The following is an 18,470-nucleotide window of genomic DNA, read 5'->3' as shown; positions in this document are numbered from 1 at the left end:
GGTGATGTGCTTGGCAGACTTCACCATCCTCTGTATAGCCTTACGGTTCAGCCTGAGGTCTCCACGTAAGGAAGTTCAGGATCCAATCACAGAAGGCGGTGTTGAGCCCAAGGTCTCTGAGATTGGTGACTAGCATCAGGGGCACGACGGCATTGAACACTGAAGTCAATGAACAGCGTTCTCACATATGTGTCCCTCTGGTCCAGGTGGGAGAGGGCAGTGTGTAGGGTTAGGGAGATGACATCTTCAGTTGACCTATTTGGCCTGTAGGCAAACTGAAGGGGGTCCAATGAGTCAGGGAGGGAGGAGGTGATGATCAGGATTTTCTGGCTCTGAGAGTTGACAACAAGCACAACAAAACCAAAAACCTGCAGGATTAAAAGATGATGCTCTTACCTCCTCCTCCAGCTTGACTACCTTGGCCTGAGCATTGTTGAGTGCCTGGTCTCTGATCTCAATGTGTCTCCTTTGATCTTCAGTGGTGGAGCGCAGTGAGTTCACCTCCATCTCCAGCTTCTCCTTCTCACGAAGTGTTTCTTTGTCTGAAGACACAAAAGCATGAAATCTTGTAGAAAAAGGGTTTCCAGCATATTTTTAAGGTGATAGTTATGTACTCAGAATGTTAGTTATGGCACATCTGACTTAATGGCTATGTCTCAATTCAGGGGCTTCATCCTTCAGGGGACCTGGTAGACCACATGGAGCTAAATAAATTGAGTCCGGTCTTCTTATTTCATCATTTATGGCTAATATCGCTGATAGTGATTTATTATATAAAAAGTGCACTTTTTTTTGGCAAAATAATTATTTTATCATTGTAAATTGAAGTAAATACATGAAAAAATATACATTGGAATGAAGTGCAAACAAGTAATGTTTTCAAGCCTTTTAGAATTTAATCAATGTTCCAATAATAAAACAAAACTACTTAACTATTGCCAACCATTTTCATTTCATTCCTGAAAGCAGGGTTCTCAACTGGTCAGGGTGTGCACTGCAGCAACACACAGACACAGTAGTGGCGAGGAGGAAAGAGAAGGTTTGCGCGTGTTCCTGACCAGGTAGATAGACAGCTTCTCTTCTCTATGCATGGGAATAACTTAAAAGAACGAAACTGAAACTGTTCCCTTTGTATTGGTAATATCGATACTTGGAATCGATCCGCCCACCCCTTATTTGGGTAAGTCTCCGAATTGAGACTTTCGCGCTGCGCTGATGAATTTAGTCTTTAAATGCAGCCTCTGAAGGGTGGGCACCCCGAATCTTCACAGTAGGTTAGAGTAGGTGTGTGCGTGCGTGTTATTCACTCTGTGTGACCAGCTGGGAGATGGTTTTGCGACTGTCCTCTGAGCCATCAAACTCTTTAGCAGCAAGTTGTTTGTTGGCCGTCTCCATGCGTTCTTAAACACACACAACACAAATGCTCACAGTTAATAACTGGTATATACAGTACAATACAGGCAACAAGAGGAAGTGAATGGGACTAAATATACTGGAGGTAAAATTATAAAAAAATCTCTCAAAGTAGATCTGTACGAATGTTGCATTAAGTCTAACTTTTCTTCGTTACTTGCTCTGATCATGACTTTTACTTATATCATATATATCACTTGGCCATTCACATACACTGGTCATGCATGTGCCGGTGTAAACAGGAAAGCATTCGCTTGCCGCTGGACACGTTATCAGTTGTAAAATGTGTAACAGCTTTCAGCAAAGACAACAGTGTATGCAATGCTTGTAATTGATTATACATGTTGCATTCTACACTGGTAGCCGAGGCTAATGCCAGTTGTGTTCTCCTGGTAATGGATCATGTGATAGGAGCCTGATGAATCATTGAAGGCTACGTTGTCATCGAAAAAAAGACCCAAGTAAGTGGCTGTGAGTGTCTAATCACCGTTTTCAAACATCCCTGTTTCTGCCCGTCCAGCCTAAAACGCAGCCCTGGAGTTTTCAAACTAATAAAGGGCCAGCAGCAAACTTCTCTGTATAAGCAACTCTAAAACACCGAAGTATTTGAGTTAATGGATTTTCAAGGGAAAATGTACTAGTGTGTATGTAGCCTTAAGCTACTTTCAGACATGAAATGAACTCCAGAGATCCTCAGAACTTTCTCCGTGGGGTTGGAGGGGTGGGGGTTGAATGCAATTGTCCTAGTGAAAGCCTTCCTACAGACTTTTTCCCTAGTATTAAGCCCACAGAATGTCTAGAAGAGCTGATGAGAGTACATAGCAGAAGATCATGCAGGATTCAACGTGAGTAAGTGGGGGTAAATATCATGTTTCTAACATGCGACAGATGCAAAAATAACAATAACAAAACAAAAAGAAAACAGGGGGAAAAAAGGGGCGACAGTGACAAAGATGTCAAGAGAGTTTGTGGTAATAAGAGCATACGCTCAATATGTCAATGTGCTGTAAATATAAACATGTTATCTTGGAAAATTAAAACATTACGTCCTGACTCTGTTTGCTGAGGAAATTGAAATGTTGTTGTGAACACGTCTGAGCAAAGAACTCTTTATGCATTCTGCATGTGCAAAAGGCAACTTCTGTAGAAAGTCCGGACCAAATTCTCCAGACATCTTCCGGGGTTCATGTCTGAAAATGGCTTTAGTGTTGCTGGGAGACCCACTGAAGAGAGGCAGACCACATTCAGTCCAGACTGAAGACACACACACACACACAGACACATTTGTTTCCCTGTGTGTTAACATATAAATCAATAGGAAAGGAAGAACAATGTTGTTTATTGTTATCTTCTCTGGTTGTTTTTTTTTTTTCATTTTGAGCTTTGGAAAAAAGCCCAGTTTGATTTGGCTCAAAGAAGGAACACTAGCACATCAGGAAATACTTAAAACCTGTGGCTACTCAAAACTTGGCCTTCATCAAATCTCTAAAAAAACTGATTGAGTGATCAGACTGTTCATCTATGGCTTATACATTTAAAGGGGACATATTATGAAAATTCCACTTTTGCTGCGCTTTTACACGTTAATTTGGGTATCTGGCATGTCTACCGACCCAAAAATTCTGGAAAAATGGAAGGGGAGGGAAAGAGAGCTGGCTCGTGAGCTTTTAAAGGAACAGGCACTCAAAACAGGTCAATCTGAGGGAACTGTTTCAGACAGGGTAAAAAGGGTGCTGTTTTAAATGATCTTTGTTGTATTTTGACCAAAAAATGATACAGACATTTCATTAAGACCCCAAGGAACCATATCAACTTGTGGTCAAATGGGCATAATATGTCCCCTTTAAAACTGTGGCTGCAGCAGTTCATACATGTGAAAGCAGTTACTACAGCTCATCAGAACCAGAACATTTACTATTGATGACTATAAAACACTGACAAAGAAAAGAGAAATGTTTGTGGTTGTAAGTCTTTTCCATGAAAAAACTAACCCTTCAGATTTACCACAAATTGGCTAAATTAAATTACCTTTCTTTCCTTTTACTTAAAATGTAAAAATATCCCGTATGTGTACATTTACAGCCAGGGACATGTCTTTTTTTCCATTTGAACTTTATGCACAATGATGTGCCAACGAACCATTCAATAGACGGTAAATAAACGTAGTAATAATAAACAGTGCTATGTGTTTGCTGTGTATTAACACATTAACATATCACTCCGCTTCTCCTCTGTGAAAAAACCTTTATAAAAATATTATTATATGGTTACTGCATCGCTATGCACTCTCACCTCGGAGGTCCCTGTTGAAGTCATGCAGCCGGCGCACCTCCAGCTCCAGCTTGTTCCTCATAGTTTTCTCCAGGGCCTCCCTCTTGGAGGAGGACTTGGCAAGATTTTCATAGGCCTCAGACACCAGCTGGATCTCTGTTTCCAACTGCTCACAGACACAGGACCTCAGAGAGAGCCATTTGACAAACAACACTGTATTTTGATTGCTGGGTATGCTTTCTATCAAACGGTACATCTTGGGGACTTCCCTGTTTACAGTCTTCACAAAAAGTGTCATTTTCACTTTTCATAGGGAATGAGATTTGACCCTGCCCAGTGTTAACAAACCTGAAATACCTACCATTGAATGAATGAACAGATGGATTTTTTAAATAGATTTACTCAAGTCCCCTGACTTAAAATGAGGTTAGTTTTTTTTTAATCTCAACATTTCCCCAAAACATGTTCCATTGAGGTACATTACATGCATTAAATGATCATTAAATTAATTTGGCAGTGGATTTTTTCAAAGTTATTCCCCTTTTATCACATATGATTCACTTGATATGTTAGTATTATTTACATTTGAGTCCAACTCTCTACAGTTTTAAATATAAAATGCCTGCAGTTACTATCCCTCTGCCACATCTCCACAATAATAAACACTGCCTGTGAACATCAGAATCTCATACTCAGAATCTCTTCCTTTAGAAGAACACCCATCTGCCATCAAAATATTTGCAAAGTTCTGGGTATTTTGAATGTTGTCTATCCCAGATAAAAGGTGACTGTTAAAATGTTTGCTTTGCTGCATTTTTTTATCAAGTGTCACAAATGTGCCTAAAACAAGGTGCGTAAACAGCAGTCCAAATAAATGCTAATTGTATACTTTGACACTGAAGACAGAATCCAGATTTTTTCCCAATTATAAACTTAGACAAAAGTTTATAATTGATTAATTTAACATTAATTTATGAACAGAAAAATAACTGATGATTGAGTCCACCTTCTCTTACATTGATATTGCTTTTAGAAGGGGTCAGTATGGACAGTAGGAATCAATATTGAAAATGTGAACAATATCCTGTAAACGGCTTCTGCAGAAGATGCTACCTTATGCAACTTGGTGACTTTCTCACGACACGTCTCCATCTCCTGCCTCAACATCCTGTTCTCCTCTGTCAACACATCCACCACCTGGTGGGTACGTGCCATCATGGCAAAGGGCTCTCCCTGCAGTTGGGAGTAGGAGTGCGGATGGGGGAAATTTCCAGCCTGGACTGGCAGCTGGAAGTGTCCTTGCAGCTGCTGCTGCTGCTGCTGCTGATGATGATGATGATACTGATGGTGCTGTTGCTGATGGTGCATCCTTGGGGTAGAGCCATAGGGGTCACGTGAGAAACCATGACCTCTCTGTAGGGGTGGATGAATCGTCCCTAAGTTCAAGGGCTCACTTGCATGTTGCATACTAGGACTCTGTGGACTGCGGGGCCCAATGCAATGGAAAGGCTCACCATGGTTCTGGGGGTGCTGGTGGTGAAAGGAAATATGGGAGGAGTGGGAGGCACCGAGCGTGCTGCTGAGGGTGGACTGAGCACGGGACAAGGAGCCAACCGAGGTGACAGAGGATGTGGGACTGTGCTGGTGAAGGGGCCTCTGGGAGTGAAGCGAACCATCCTTACTGGACCTGAGAAGAGATCAGCTGTGTGATTACATGGTCCTCTACCTAAGCTAGTCTCTTAGGTTGATGTTTAGAACATATCAATATTTTTAACAAACATTGTGACTGTTTATTTTTATAAGTTACATGTTTATAAAATTTTACTCAGTGAGAATAAGATGTTGAAATAGACTATGGATTCCTAATAGAGAAAATTCGCAGGGTGTGTGAAATCTTTCTTCTTTTTCTGCATAGTAATAATAATCATTATCCATACAGTACCTTTCAGGAAAGGTGATAGCAAATTAAAAAAACAATTAAAAGATGCATTGGGGGCTGAAAATATTTTAAATCAATTTGAGATCATGGCCATGTATTTTAATTTAAAAAAAACAATGGAGCAGAAATAACCTTGAACAATAACCAAAAAAAATTGTAAAATCAATTAATTTACAATAAAAACTAGAATTTCCCTTATGCGTTGGTATGCCTCCGCCAGCCAGTGCAGTTTCCGTATACATTTAAGGTATAATATAAGGTCACAGTGACCTTTACCTTTGACAACTGAAATCTATTCACTTCTTTCAGTCCAAGTGACAACTGATGTTGAAGTTGAAGAAATGTCCTCAAGGAGTTCTTGAGATACATTTTATTCTTCCTATCTCAAACTTCTGCAGGAAAACCAAAACCATTGGAAATGGGTTTTTTAAACATTGTTTCTTTGCTGATTTTGATATTTAAACCCAGGTATAACACCAGTTATAAAAAGTTCTATCAAAAATAATACCTGGCATGAAAATGGGACAACATGTTTGTAGGATTTCTAGTGAATCATCAGAAAATGTTTTTGAATTAATTTTTTTAATTATGCACAATAACGTGGCTTTTTTTGACTATCATAGACATATTGATCTATATGTATGTAAGCTGATAACCTGAAACTGCAGTTCAGATTTCAAGAAGAATTACAGTATTTTTCAACCTAGGCCTTATGTTTATAAATGTGGGTGTATAAATTAATGGTTCTTACAAAAACTTCCCTGGCAGCCACGACACAGCTGCAGTGGCTAGCAGAGGAGGGACAACTAGCTGCTGCACAGTTTAGTGCCACTTCTCGTTGAGCGAGACATGTGTAATGTTGCCAGACTCTTAGCAAACACCCAGGATACAGGATTTTGTTATTATGTTTTTTACAATCCAAAATATCAACAGAGAGTGTCTAAAACAGCAAAGGTCAAGCTTATTTAATCAATTGCAACTCTGGATATTGTTGTGGACAAATTGTTAAATGTACAAGTCTAGATTAATTGAGTAGAACTACATTTGAGGGAGGTGACAAAACACCAGCTCTCAGCTGACTTTGAGTGGAGCAAATATTCCTGCTTCTAGCCCACAAAGGTACATCATCAGAGCCACAGAGATCATGTCTAGACTCGTCCTAGCCTGATGCAGTATTCATGGCTGTTTGAATTTGGTTTATTCTGAGGTTAATAGGCGCGTGGGAAACAGGCCCAACAGGATCTGTTCTCCCTGTTTCAAGAACACTGTTGGGAGACCATGAAAAGTTCTCAAATATCGTCTTTTTCAATGTTTATTTTTATCATTTTCCAAAGTCCATGTCATTAGAACTTTGAGTATTCAGTTGTTTATTATATAATTTTGTGCTTTTTGTTTTGGAACCAAACCCACGCAGGATCGACATAATTATTGAAGTTTTAGACTCAACATGAATCTGTGTTAAACTGTATTTGATAATCTGTCTGTGGAAAAAGCCAACTGGTCTTAGGACATTTTTTGGTGAAAGGGAAACCAGTTTAATATGATAATTGATCATTGCAGTTAAGAAAATTGAGAAGCCAAAAAAGAGTTGTTTGATAATCACAGGACGGATATAATGAATGTGTGTCTTTGCGGATAATGGTAAACGCAGCATTTTCATAATTTTCCACTTAATTTGAAAGAAATGTTTTCTGGTTCTGTACTCTGTCATCACTATGGAAACCTCTAACATGACTATGGTGAGACACAATTTCCAAAACAATCATTATGGTTCTGACATTATTAATTGGAATTAAAAAAAGATTTATAAACGCTCTTCATTGTAAAATCGGCATGTATGAATGTCACAGGTCAGGGCAGTTCATCTGGCAAGGATTCAAAGTCTTGCTCTAGCATATTTCATTCTCCCTTGTGCTGTTTATTTTGTTAGTTTTAGTGGCTTCATACCAATAAAAAAGTATTTCACAGTTGCACTAACTTTAAGTTACCATCCAGCTATGTGTACACATGTACAGTGTGTAATCCTGCATTAAGCACAGATACGTTTACTTGTAAGTGTACAAAGTACACAATAAGACCAATCGACCCAGTACTAGCAATTTCAACCACCTTACCACGGCTGTACTGGGACAAAATAATCGACCTTGGACATTTTTAGTCTAGGCGGCCCACCAAAATTGGTTGAGCATCACCCACTGTTAAACCACCACAGTTTAAACCACGACTTATATATGCTCAATATCATACTATTCCCCAAAACAACTACATATAAGTAGTAAGTGTTATAGACTAAGCAGTGGTATTGAACTAGCTCACTCTTACTTGACTGACTCCCTGGTGATCGAAGTGTAAGAAATTCTCAAAGACAAGCTCAGCTAGAATTCAAAATATCATATCATACAAATTTAACAAACAATTATGTTAAAACAAGTTCCTCCTTGTCTCTCTTCTCCTCTTTAACTTCTTCATACTGCCTTGACAAGATAGAGAGAGAGGATTTTGACTAATATTATTATCTATAGCAACATGGGAAATGGTGCTAACAAAATAAAGGTGGCTCATTAAAGTTAATTTAGCTGAAGTTGCCCCTGCAATAGGGGACTTTGCTAAAAAACTGTATTAAATAACTGACACTGAGTGACCACAAGCAAGTTCAAATTAATTTAATTCATAATAATCATTGTTATTATTGCATGAATGGCATACAGGGGGCGGTGTGGCCAAGGGGGTAGAGCGGGCGTTCTCCAACATGAAGGTTGCCGGTTCAAACCCCACTCTTCCCCATCTGCATGCGAAGGGCCTTGGCAAGATACTGAACCCCTAAGTGGCCCCTCATAAATGTTGAGTGTACTAAAAATGTAAGTCGCTTTGGAAAAAAGCGTCAGCTAAATGTAATGTAATGTAATACACAAACACTAAGACACACTCTCTGGGTTTGTGACATCATCCCTTTCACATATCAAGTAGATGGCTGATAGTTAAAAATTGCAGCTTTAAGTGTCTATACTGTACATACGTTAATTAATACCATATTGCGTGCGTAGGTTTGTTACCTGAATGAACCATACTCAGGTGGTGGCTGGTATCGGACAGGAAGCAGCTCCCTCGAGTGCTCCCTCCCTCTCTGCTCCTGGTAAAAATGGCCTCCAGGTTCCTGCTGATTTGAAGGTGAGCCGATTCCTTTGAAGGGGTAGTCTGGAGGGGGGCCACGATGCTGCGGCTTGTAGAAGTCACTCTGTGGGCCTGGTGGGGATAACTGGGGGGAGAGAGGGGCACTTGTGACAGGAGCATGTGCCTTCACGCCACTGGTGGCTAGGGAGAGCTGCATAAGTCTTTCACTGAGAGACCGAACATGCCCTTGCTTTAGATCCTTCAGCCCATCATCCTGGTGCACTTTTCCTGCACCACTCACTCGTTGCACAGTTGGGCGACCCTCAGTACGCACCTTGGTGCTGGTTACCCCAGTGACATAGAAGGTAGCACCCACTGAAGCTGAGAGAGGAGGCTGCTGAGGCTGGTTGTTTTGCTGCTGTGACTGAGTAGGAGGACCATGGCCACGGAAGTATTGGGACTGTACTTTGGCCTCCTCATAGGTAGGGAGGTCCTCTGGATTTGGGCATTGCCCTCCAATGCTGCCACCTCTCCCTCCCCCAGTCCCGAAACCTCCACCATTGCTCCCAACCCCTCCTCCTACTCTGGTGGAGCCCAACTTCTCCAGGCCATTGTCTGTCTGCAGCTCCTGGCCCTGGGGCTCTTGTCGAGCTATGTGGGGGGTCATGGAGTGATCATCGGAGGGGCCAACCTGTCCGTGTCCTGAGTAGCCCCCACCTCCCCCTGCTACTCCTCCTTGTTGTTGTTGCTGTTGCAGCATGTAATTACGGTTCATCTGCTCCTGCAGGAGGCGCTGCAGGACAGTGCTGCCGCCACCCAATCCACCACCCACACTGTTGTTGCTGTTTGATGATTCCTCAGCTGTCGTCCTCATCTCTGCCTCACATCAATCACCCACCTCATGGAAGGACAAACCCTGCCCACGGTCTACAGTCCCTGAGAGAAGGAGGAGAAAAGAGAAAAGGATTATAATCTGAATTTTAGTGAACAAAAACAATCCAAGTGATACAAAAAAGGCAGAAAAAAAATTCAGCTAAAAGCTCAAATACAGGGGGGGGGAAACGAGACATGAATTTTCTAAGTCAGAGATGCACATGGACCATCCAAGACCATCATTCATTCGCTGTTTCCCACAAACAGCCATTGAACATCCAGTGATGTATGACAGCTTGTTACATTCAAGAAAAAAGGTATCAATCTATCAATCTACATTAAGCTGCTCAACAACGAAATAAATGAAAACCTGTCTCAGGGATATTCAATATTCAACGTTACTTTAAATTAACTTCCATTTCAGTATATGTGTTGTAATGGTAGGGGCTAATGTCAGTAATGTCAAATTAGTCAGTGTAGGTATTTAACTTAAGTGAAGCATGTAATTGATTTCCAGAAAAATATGACTAAAAAGTGGGTGTAGTGACATAACACATAACTAAATCACATCTCTTAACCCTCACTCAACCACCAAGGAAGCACAGAACTGGAACAAGAGGTATGAAGAAGCAGTGAACGACATCAAAGAGACTCGTGTGAGTAGGAAATAAGGATCGCAAACGCACTGACCACATATCAACTATACATGCATCAAAAATCAAATGGTATATGGACTTTATTCAAACAGCACCTTTCTAGTCTTATGGACCAATCAAAGTCCAATCACTCAGCACTTCTACACACAGTTCCTGCACTGCCAGTACAATTGTCAGGAGGAATTCAGTGTCTTGCCCAAGGACACTGCAGCATGTAGACTAGAGAAGGTGGAGATTGACCGAGTGACCTTCTGGTTAGTGAGTGACCCACTCCTGAGCTCCTGAGCCACAACCACATACACAGGCAATATGGTATTAATTAACGTACAGTATACCCTGTGCTTGCAGTTGTTAGATAAAAAAAATTCAGATATGGCAAAACACTGAGATAACAAGTTGCACCAATCCATATTCAAGAAACCAATCAGAAGTGACTCATTAAGGACCCATTCTCCCTTTTAAACTACAAACCAACCAGCTGAATGTGATATACAAACCAAAAGAAAAGCAATGTAACAGATGATTATCCTGATCCAGCTGATATTGACACTCAAGTACACGTCATGTCAAAAAACTAAAGAGTTGCTCCATGCAGTCAACACTGAGAACAATGGTGAAAGAGGTCTGGCCAAGGGAGAGAAAGTATAATCCAGCACAAATCAGGGGGTATTTGAATTATTGAGAGCTGTGTGAAATAAAGGGTATCTAGGGATAAAGGGATAAAAGTGATTAAATAAAAGTACAGACAAAAGTAGGTCCTCAAAAGCCTCAATATGTTGGGAGCTCATGCTACCAGGTGAGCTTGTGTGCACTCAGCATACTGTACAGTCCCAACTCTCTCTCCACTCTCATGGTTACTATGCTGTCCATGAAGTGGAAATCCATGGAAAAATAGCTTAGGCACAAAATGATAATAGTACCTTTAACTTGGTGTTAAGACACATACTGCTGAGGGAACTGGACGCAAGGGGTACAAGTAGCTCCAAGGAAAACTGTGCCTAAACAGCATTATATTAAATATCCAGGATCTAGGGCTATTCCGGTAACAGCAAAAATGAAATATTGTGATATTAACCAGCCAACTGCACATGATATCTGCTACCCTCATGTTGAGACAGAAACAATAGCAGCAGCACTGGTGGAATAAATGCTGTAGTAGGGGTAAGTACAAGGTAATAGAAGTGACAGAAATTGAGCAGAAAGTGTACATTAAATTGCAGAAAGGTGTGCTGCAGCTGTGTTATGTTTCATTATATGAAGTGCAGACCAGACCATGAAAATATCATGACAATGAAGCATGCATCATCATATGCATATGTGTTTTGTTGTTAGTGATGTAAGATACAAAAAACTAGATTCAAGCATGATAATGAGGAGAAGGTAAATGGTTTAATTGTTGTAATAAGAAAAGACTGGGCAAAATCACTTGTTACAGCAGCATACTGGAAAAATGGCAAGACAATTGTGTGCAAGTGTTGTTGTGTTTGCATTTGGAGCAGGGATGGTAGGTCAATTATGAAGGAGGAATGAAAAATAGTATGTGCTCTTTTGTTGTGTCATTATTTTAATAAGTCAAGTGTGTTTGGACTCTTCACATAGTAAAAAAAAGTTGTGTTGTTAATATCAAAGCTCATGGAAATAAAGGTTGATTGCAGTTTTTCCCTTTCAATCAGAAAAGTGTGCTAGGGAAATGTCCAAACATTATCAGGTTTTTCCTTACAGAGCAAGGCATATCTAAATCAATGATCATGGTGTTTTTTTTTGTAAGTGTGCTGTCTGCATCTACTGTTTAGGAGGTTTGGTTGTTTATCTGGTCGCTGCCTTTTTACCTGCCCCGCAAGTTTCCCCTACCTTTTGTCACTACTATGTACATTCTTCGAAGGCAAATGCAGCTTCTGTGTCGAGCAACATTTTTAATGTCGTGCAAAATCTGAAAATCTGCCAATCTGCCAATCTCAACTGACGCTCCAAACTTTACATTTGGTGATTTTAACCACGTATCTCTTAACCCTTGTGTTGTCCTTGCTTCCCCCGGCATATTAGGACGCACACGTAGGGGAATAGACATGTGAGCAACCCTTGCAGATTTATTTGTTACACCGCCAGCACACAGTGCCAGTTTTACAGTCTTTTTTCCTGGGGCATATATGACACCTGTTCCTCTTACTCGGCCTGAGCGGGGCTGCTGCTAGGGCCGTGGAAGAGGCCGGACACTCAGGTCGAGCGTCTATGAGGACTATAGCTCTCTGTGCGGCTGTGGCTTTTACGGCTTTCACAACCGCGGCGGACGCTTCCGTGCGGGGGATACGCTCCCTTCGACCGATGCATGGAGTCGCGAGAGCCTTTCCCAATTGCTCTAGCAACACCCTCTGCTTGTTCAGCTTGCCCAGCATCCAGTCTGGGTTGATCTCTCTCCATATCCTGAAGGCGTTGTAGGAAGAGACGTCATTAGTGTTGTGAAAGATAACCAGGGGCCAGCGCGCGGTCATCCTCCTGCAGCTGTATGTTACGATCACCTTGTCTAGGTTGTCCACGCCACCTTTGCTGCGGTTGTAGTCCAGGACAATGACTGGTTTCCCATCCCGGCACCACGTTCCTGTTTTTCTTTGGGATGTTAGACACCAGAGTGGCGGTGGGCGTGAATGCAAACTTGGATGAGGACACCTCTCTTCCCCTTACCGTGAGCGTCCCGATCGTGAGCTCTGGCTTGTTTTTCCGAACCGTGCCGACCACGGTAATCTTCCTCTCCAGCAGCTGCCGCGCGAGTTCGTAGGAGGTGAAGTAATTGTAGCATGTGACGTTACGACCTTCTTGGCCGTCCATTACTTCGAGCACTACCCGCAACCCCATGTTCCGTTTTAGGCATCCGCTGCCCTGCCTTCTTGTGTACACTTGCATCTTCCAAGCGTAGCTGGATTTTGCATCACAGGCCACCCACGACTTGATCCCGTATTTCGCCGGCTTGCTGGGCATGTACTGGCAGAAAGGACACCGGCCTAGGGAGAAAAAGAAGAAGAGGAGAGGAGAGGATATGAGAGGCGGACAAGGATTAGCAGCCGCTATCTACAAGACACATAATAATAATAATAATAATAATAATAATAATAATAATAATAATAATAATAACTAACCTCTGAACAGAACCAGTTGCTCATCCACGATCACTTCAGGCCCCGGGTTGTAGAGACACGGTAGCCGCGCCACCCACGTGTCCCAGACCTCTCGCAAGGCCGCCAATTTGTCCGTGGCTCGTCTACAGAGTCTCGTCTTGCGGTTGTCGAAGCCCAGCAGTCTGGAGTACGTCTGGAAGAGTTTTAGCCGCATCCTGGCCAGCCTGTGGGACTCCGACCGCTCTCGGAGTCCCACAGGCTGGCAGCGGCCTCGCCCCGGGACCTGTACAGCCCGCTAAGATCAGCAGCCCTACATAGGCGCACAGTTCAATCTCATCCATCCCTTTCCATTCGTCAGCGTATTTTCGACGACCCTCCCAGTTCGTCATCTCCAGGATGATGTTCTCTACCGTCGGCGTGATGAACAGGCCGATGCTATCTCACCGGCGCAGGACTTTGCTTAGAGCCGCAGCAACCTCGGACGAGGAGCAGCTGCTCCCTTCCTGGCCGTATGCCCTCGATGAGCATGTCATTTCCCCGTTTCTTGACTGGAAGGCGTCTCCTTCCACAAGTCCGGTGGGGGTGGTGGTGCAGCCGTGGTCTTGTCCCTCTTCTTCTTCATCCAAGGATGACGTATCTGCAGAAGCATCACCCACTGGGTCGTAGTCCTTGTCATCTCCTTTGTCTTCTACCTCATCCTCCGAGTTGTCCTCCACGTCGTCCTCAAAGTGGTCTCTGTCTTCTTTCTGGTCTGCTACTCCATCTGGTCGTCCGTCCGCTTCTAGGTCTGGCTCTTTTGCGTCCTCTTCGGGCTCAGAGGAGGGATCCTCGGAGAATAGCTGTTCCAATAGTGAAACACGCCTGACGTGATATCGTAGCATGGTCAGGGAGGTTGGCATACGGTGAATGGGACACCGGCTTCTCTATATACCCCTCTAGATTACAATTGGAATCAGGTGTTGGTCTGACTGACCCCACAGTGCAGCAACCCAGCGCCCTCCCTGGGGATCTAACTGGCCCCCCAGAAATATCGAGAATGACAACCCATTGGTCTCAACTACACCCAGGAGAATTAGATAATGACAAACCTTGGGTCATCCTAACCCTCTACCTGACCGGCCAGGGCTTGCGGATGATCGCACACTTACACACAGACACACACAAACACTCTGGGTCAATCCGACCCAAGAACAACACGAGGGTTAAAAAGCCTCCTGCCCAAACAGGCGGGATAAGGCTTTTGACTTTTGTTGTGGGTCAGTTAAGGTAGCTTGAAATCTCTCCCACTTCCAAATCTTGGCTCTGCGGACCATAACTGTGTTCATCTTCTGCCCATCTACACAACTGTTTTGAAGAGGGGAAAATATGCAAATTAGGGAGGTAAAAGACTGGACCATGGAATTTTTGCTGTCTTTACAAGAATGTTGTGCACATGTCAGTGCACATGAGTGCACTGACTAGGAGATGTTTCAAGAGTCCTGTGACGATCTAGATGAACTGGTGGATGTTACATGTTCCTATGTTGTTTTCAGCATGTACATGATCATTCAAACAAGAGGGTTAAAATTGACCCTGACAATAAACCAAAGGTCAACAAAGTAGTGTAATCTGCATTGCAGATAAAGAAACTTGCTTTTAAAAATGGGGGACACGTTTGACCTGCACATAGCTACCAAAGAGCTAAAAATAGGAATTTCAAGAGCGAAACAAAACTTTAGATCAGCTCTGGAGAGGAAAATGGCCGCAAACAACCTTGGCTGAGCATGGTCTCCAGAATAAAACAAAAGGCATTCAAGTCACTAGGGATGAGCGAGTACAGCATTATCTGTATCTGTATCCTCTGTTAACCATATGAATTATCTGTATCCGTATCCTTACTCGGAGTGGGCGGGGGCTAACCCGGAAGTGGGTGTGGTTTAACCCGGAAGTGGGCTGGATTTAACCCGGAAGTAGGCCGGGTTGTCTTGAAACGGGCGGGGCTTTAACCAGTATGTTATTTTAAGCATGCAATTGATATGGGTTGATCAGAAATTGTTATAGTTATTGCTGATTAGAAAACTATTACAGGACAGCATCAGCATTGAGCTTCAGATCAATGATTTTGATCACAATAGCAAACGAACTATTTACAGAACAAGTTTTGCAACAATGAATACAAAACATGCTGTTGCAATTATGAAGTGAAATGTAATAAGTGTTTTCATTTTTTTTTTTTTTTTAATTAATTTCCACACCAGGTGTGTGTGTGTGTGTGTGTGTGTGTGTGAGTGTGTGTGTATGAGTGAGTAAGACAGAGACAGAGAGAGAGAGGAGGAGTGTGTGTGTGTGTGTGTAGCTTAATTTGTAATATTTTTTTTTTATACCACTACTACCTAGAAAGTGTCAGACACTCAGTGCGTGAAGTAAAATAAAACTGGTTAGAGCCAACTGACGGTTTAAAAAAAAAAAAAAAACTCCAACGACCGGCAGAGAGAGAGAGAGAGAGAGAGAGAGAGAGAGAGAGAGAGAATCCAGACGCTAGAGAGTAGTCAGACACTCAATGCGTGAAGTAAAAGAAAAAAAAAATGTTTAAAAAAAAAATAATAATAATCTCCGACAGGCAGAGACGCAACGCGAGTCGCTACCAGCACCACGTCTGAACGAACCCACGTTTAACAGAGCTCTACTGGTTAATAAGTAAGTACAAACTGAAATAAAAACAAACTTCAAGCTGAAGAAACCCTAAACGTTAACGGAAAAGACCCGCGAACCTGAGTGACTGAGAGACAGAGAGCTGTTCTGTGAGTGAGTGAGCAGAGCGGTGTGTGAAGGGGAGGAGCGCTGTGACGCTGTGTGAGGATTTTCATTCAGTCCGAGCACAGATATTCACTCGTATTACTCGTATAATACTCGTGCTCGGCAAAAGTGCTCTATCCGTACCGGATACTCGTTTCAGCCGAGTATCCGGCTCATCTCTACAAGTCACTTTAGATTGTTTTGATTCAGTCACTACTTTCGCATATGCTCTTAATTGCTTTTATAATCCTTTTGACATGTTTGATTTTAGAAATGAAATTCAGGAATTTAGTCTTAAACTTCAGGAAAATCAGCACAATTATGTTGAAAGAGTGAATATCTGCGGGCGCATTTTAAAATATTGTGCAAAAGAGCTGAGCCAAGTTTTTAAGACACAACATGTTCCCACAGTCTAGAAAAATGCTTTTGTGGTCCCTCTACCTAAAACAAACATTCCAAAAACCCTTACAGATTTCAGACCTGTGCTTTAACATCTATTTTAATGAAAATGTTTGAACAAATTGTCCTTGACCCGCAGCAGTTTGCCTACAGCCCTCACAGAGGAGTGGAGGATGCTTCACACACTCTCCTGCTTTTTAAACGCTGAGACGGAAAGGGCTGTCATGATCGCCTTTAATTTATTGATTTCTCATCTGCTTTTAACACAATTCAACCTTACATTCTAACTAGGGCTGCCACTAACAACTATTTTTCTATCGATTAAACAATCGACTATTTTACCGATTCGTCGATTAATCTTAACGATTAATTTTCCTCCAAAAAATCGAATTGACCATATCATTTCATTTCCAAAGCGCTGCACCGGGAAGCGCCAAGGAAAGCAAGTTGCACCTATCCACCCCCCTGTTAAACCTTTGTGCGGTTCACATGGGCCCTGCACCGATGGTTTCGGCGTCAAGTCTGTCGAGTTTGCTTAATAATGTGAGTGAGACAGACTGTGTACTAATGTTGACATCTTTATTCGGGTCCTCACTTCCGTGTCTGACCCCGCCCCCCACATTCATTGCCTCCTCCTATTGGTCCATAACATACCAACATAGGGGCTTCCTATTAGCTAAACCTACATGTCAATCAACTGTTGTAAATAACATTGAAGTTACCACGGTGTATTTTTCCGCTCACTGCAAGCGTATCGCGCCAGGAAACACACTGTAAGAAGATTTTAAACGATATTAATGACATATTTTATATGATATAAATGATAAAATATGCATCCCATACTTTGTATACCCCTTCTGTTGTCCTGGAGTTTTAATTTCCCCAATCACATAATTTAATGACCCCCTCTGCCCATCCACTAAACTAAAAGCACACAAGCAGATAGACATAGAGAGAAATAGAGAAAGAGAGGGGGGAAGGGGGCTATGAAGACCATCATCATTTACCCCCAAACCAGTACAGTGAACGGGTTACATACAACAACAAGCGGAGAAAGCAGAATCGTTGGCTGACCGGCACTAAGAAATGCGCGTCCCGTGTGAACAGCTGGGCGCCTGCACAAGCTTGAGAATAGCGCTGCACGGAGCAGAGCGGCGCGGCGGAGCGCTTCGGCGTCCGGTAAAAACCCGGCGTTACGTAGTGATATTGAAGAAGAACATTTGTTATAATTAATTGAAATGAAACGTTTTAGAAATTGAAAAGGTAAATTCATAATTTGTGTGGGTCTGACGCGTCGGTTTAAAATATTGAGCCCTTATTCTAACCCAGACCTGGGCATTGTACGGCCCCCGGGCCACATCCGGCCCTTTGGCTCTCCGTGACCTCATGCACAGAATACAACTACATTTCTTTTATTTTAAATGCGCCTTTTTTTTAAAAATGCATGCGATCGTATGATGTGTTGGCGAACGGAGTTTAGGAGAGATGTGAGTTACAAAAATGTCAGCCCACGTTAAAAAAAGAAAGATCAATACAGAATGTAGGGTTTTTAACGAGACATGGACTGCTAAATATTTATTTACTGAAGTCAAAGGGAAAGCCGTGTGCCTAGTTTGTGGAGAAAAGATCGCTGTTTTTAAGGCTTACAATTTGGATCGTCATTTAGAGAATTACATAAACTTGACCTATAAAGAACGAGCACGGACATCGGAAGCTTTGCTAGCTAAGCTGCAGAAGCAACAAGGTTCTTTTTACCAAGCTTTCCACATCCAGGGATGGAGCTGTCAAGATCAGCATTGTGGTATCCCTCAAAATCGCCAAAAAGACTGAGCAATTCTCTGATGGGGAGTTTATCAAAGAGTGTTTGGTGGACTCTGCTGCACTAATATGCCCTGAGAAGAGAGAGGCATTTGAGAATGTGTC

General features: G+C 42.4%; 1 protein-coding gene across 3 annotated transcripts in view; it reads right to left on the bottom strand.

The window, feature by feature from the left end:
• The window catches only part of amot (angiomotin), a 67,305-nt gene that overhangs the window by 36,876 nt on the left and 11,959 nt on the right, over nt 1–18,470 (bottom strand). For all 3 annotated transcript variants that reach the window (XM_053440883.1, XM_053440884.1, XM_053440885.1), the window contains exons 2-6: nt 8,677–9,670; nt 4,798–5,371; nt 3,706–3,850; nt 1,308–1,400; nt 397–542 (exon numbers count right to left, since the gene is read on the bottom strand). In XM_053440883.1, the coding sequence (XP_053296858.1) occupies nt 397–542; nt 1,308–1,400; nt 3,706–3,850; nt 4,798–5,371; nt 8,677–9,608 (1,890 nt within the window). In that variant the 5' untranslated portion in view covers nt 9,609–9,670. The remainder of the gene's footprint in view (nt 1–396; nt 543–1,307; nt 1,401–3,705; nt 3,851–4,797; nt 5,372–8,676; nt 9,671–18,470) is intronic.

This window comes from Pleuronectes platessa, chromosome 15, assembly GCF_947347685.1.
Source record: "Pleuronectes platessa chromosome 15, fPlePla1.1, whole genome shotgun sequence".
In the NCBI taxonomy this organism is placed as follows: domain Eukaryota; kingdom Metazoa; phylum Chordata; class Actinopteri; order Pleuronectiformes; family Pleuronectidae; genus Pleuronectes; species Pleuronectes platessa.
This window is presented reverse-complemented; position numbering and strand designations above follow the sequence as displayed.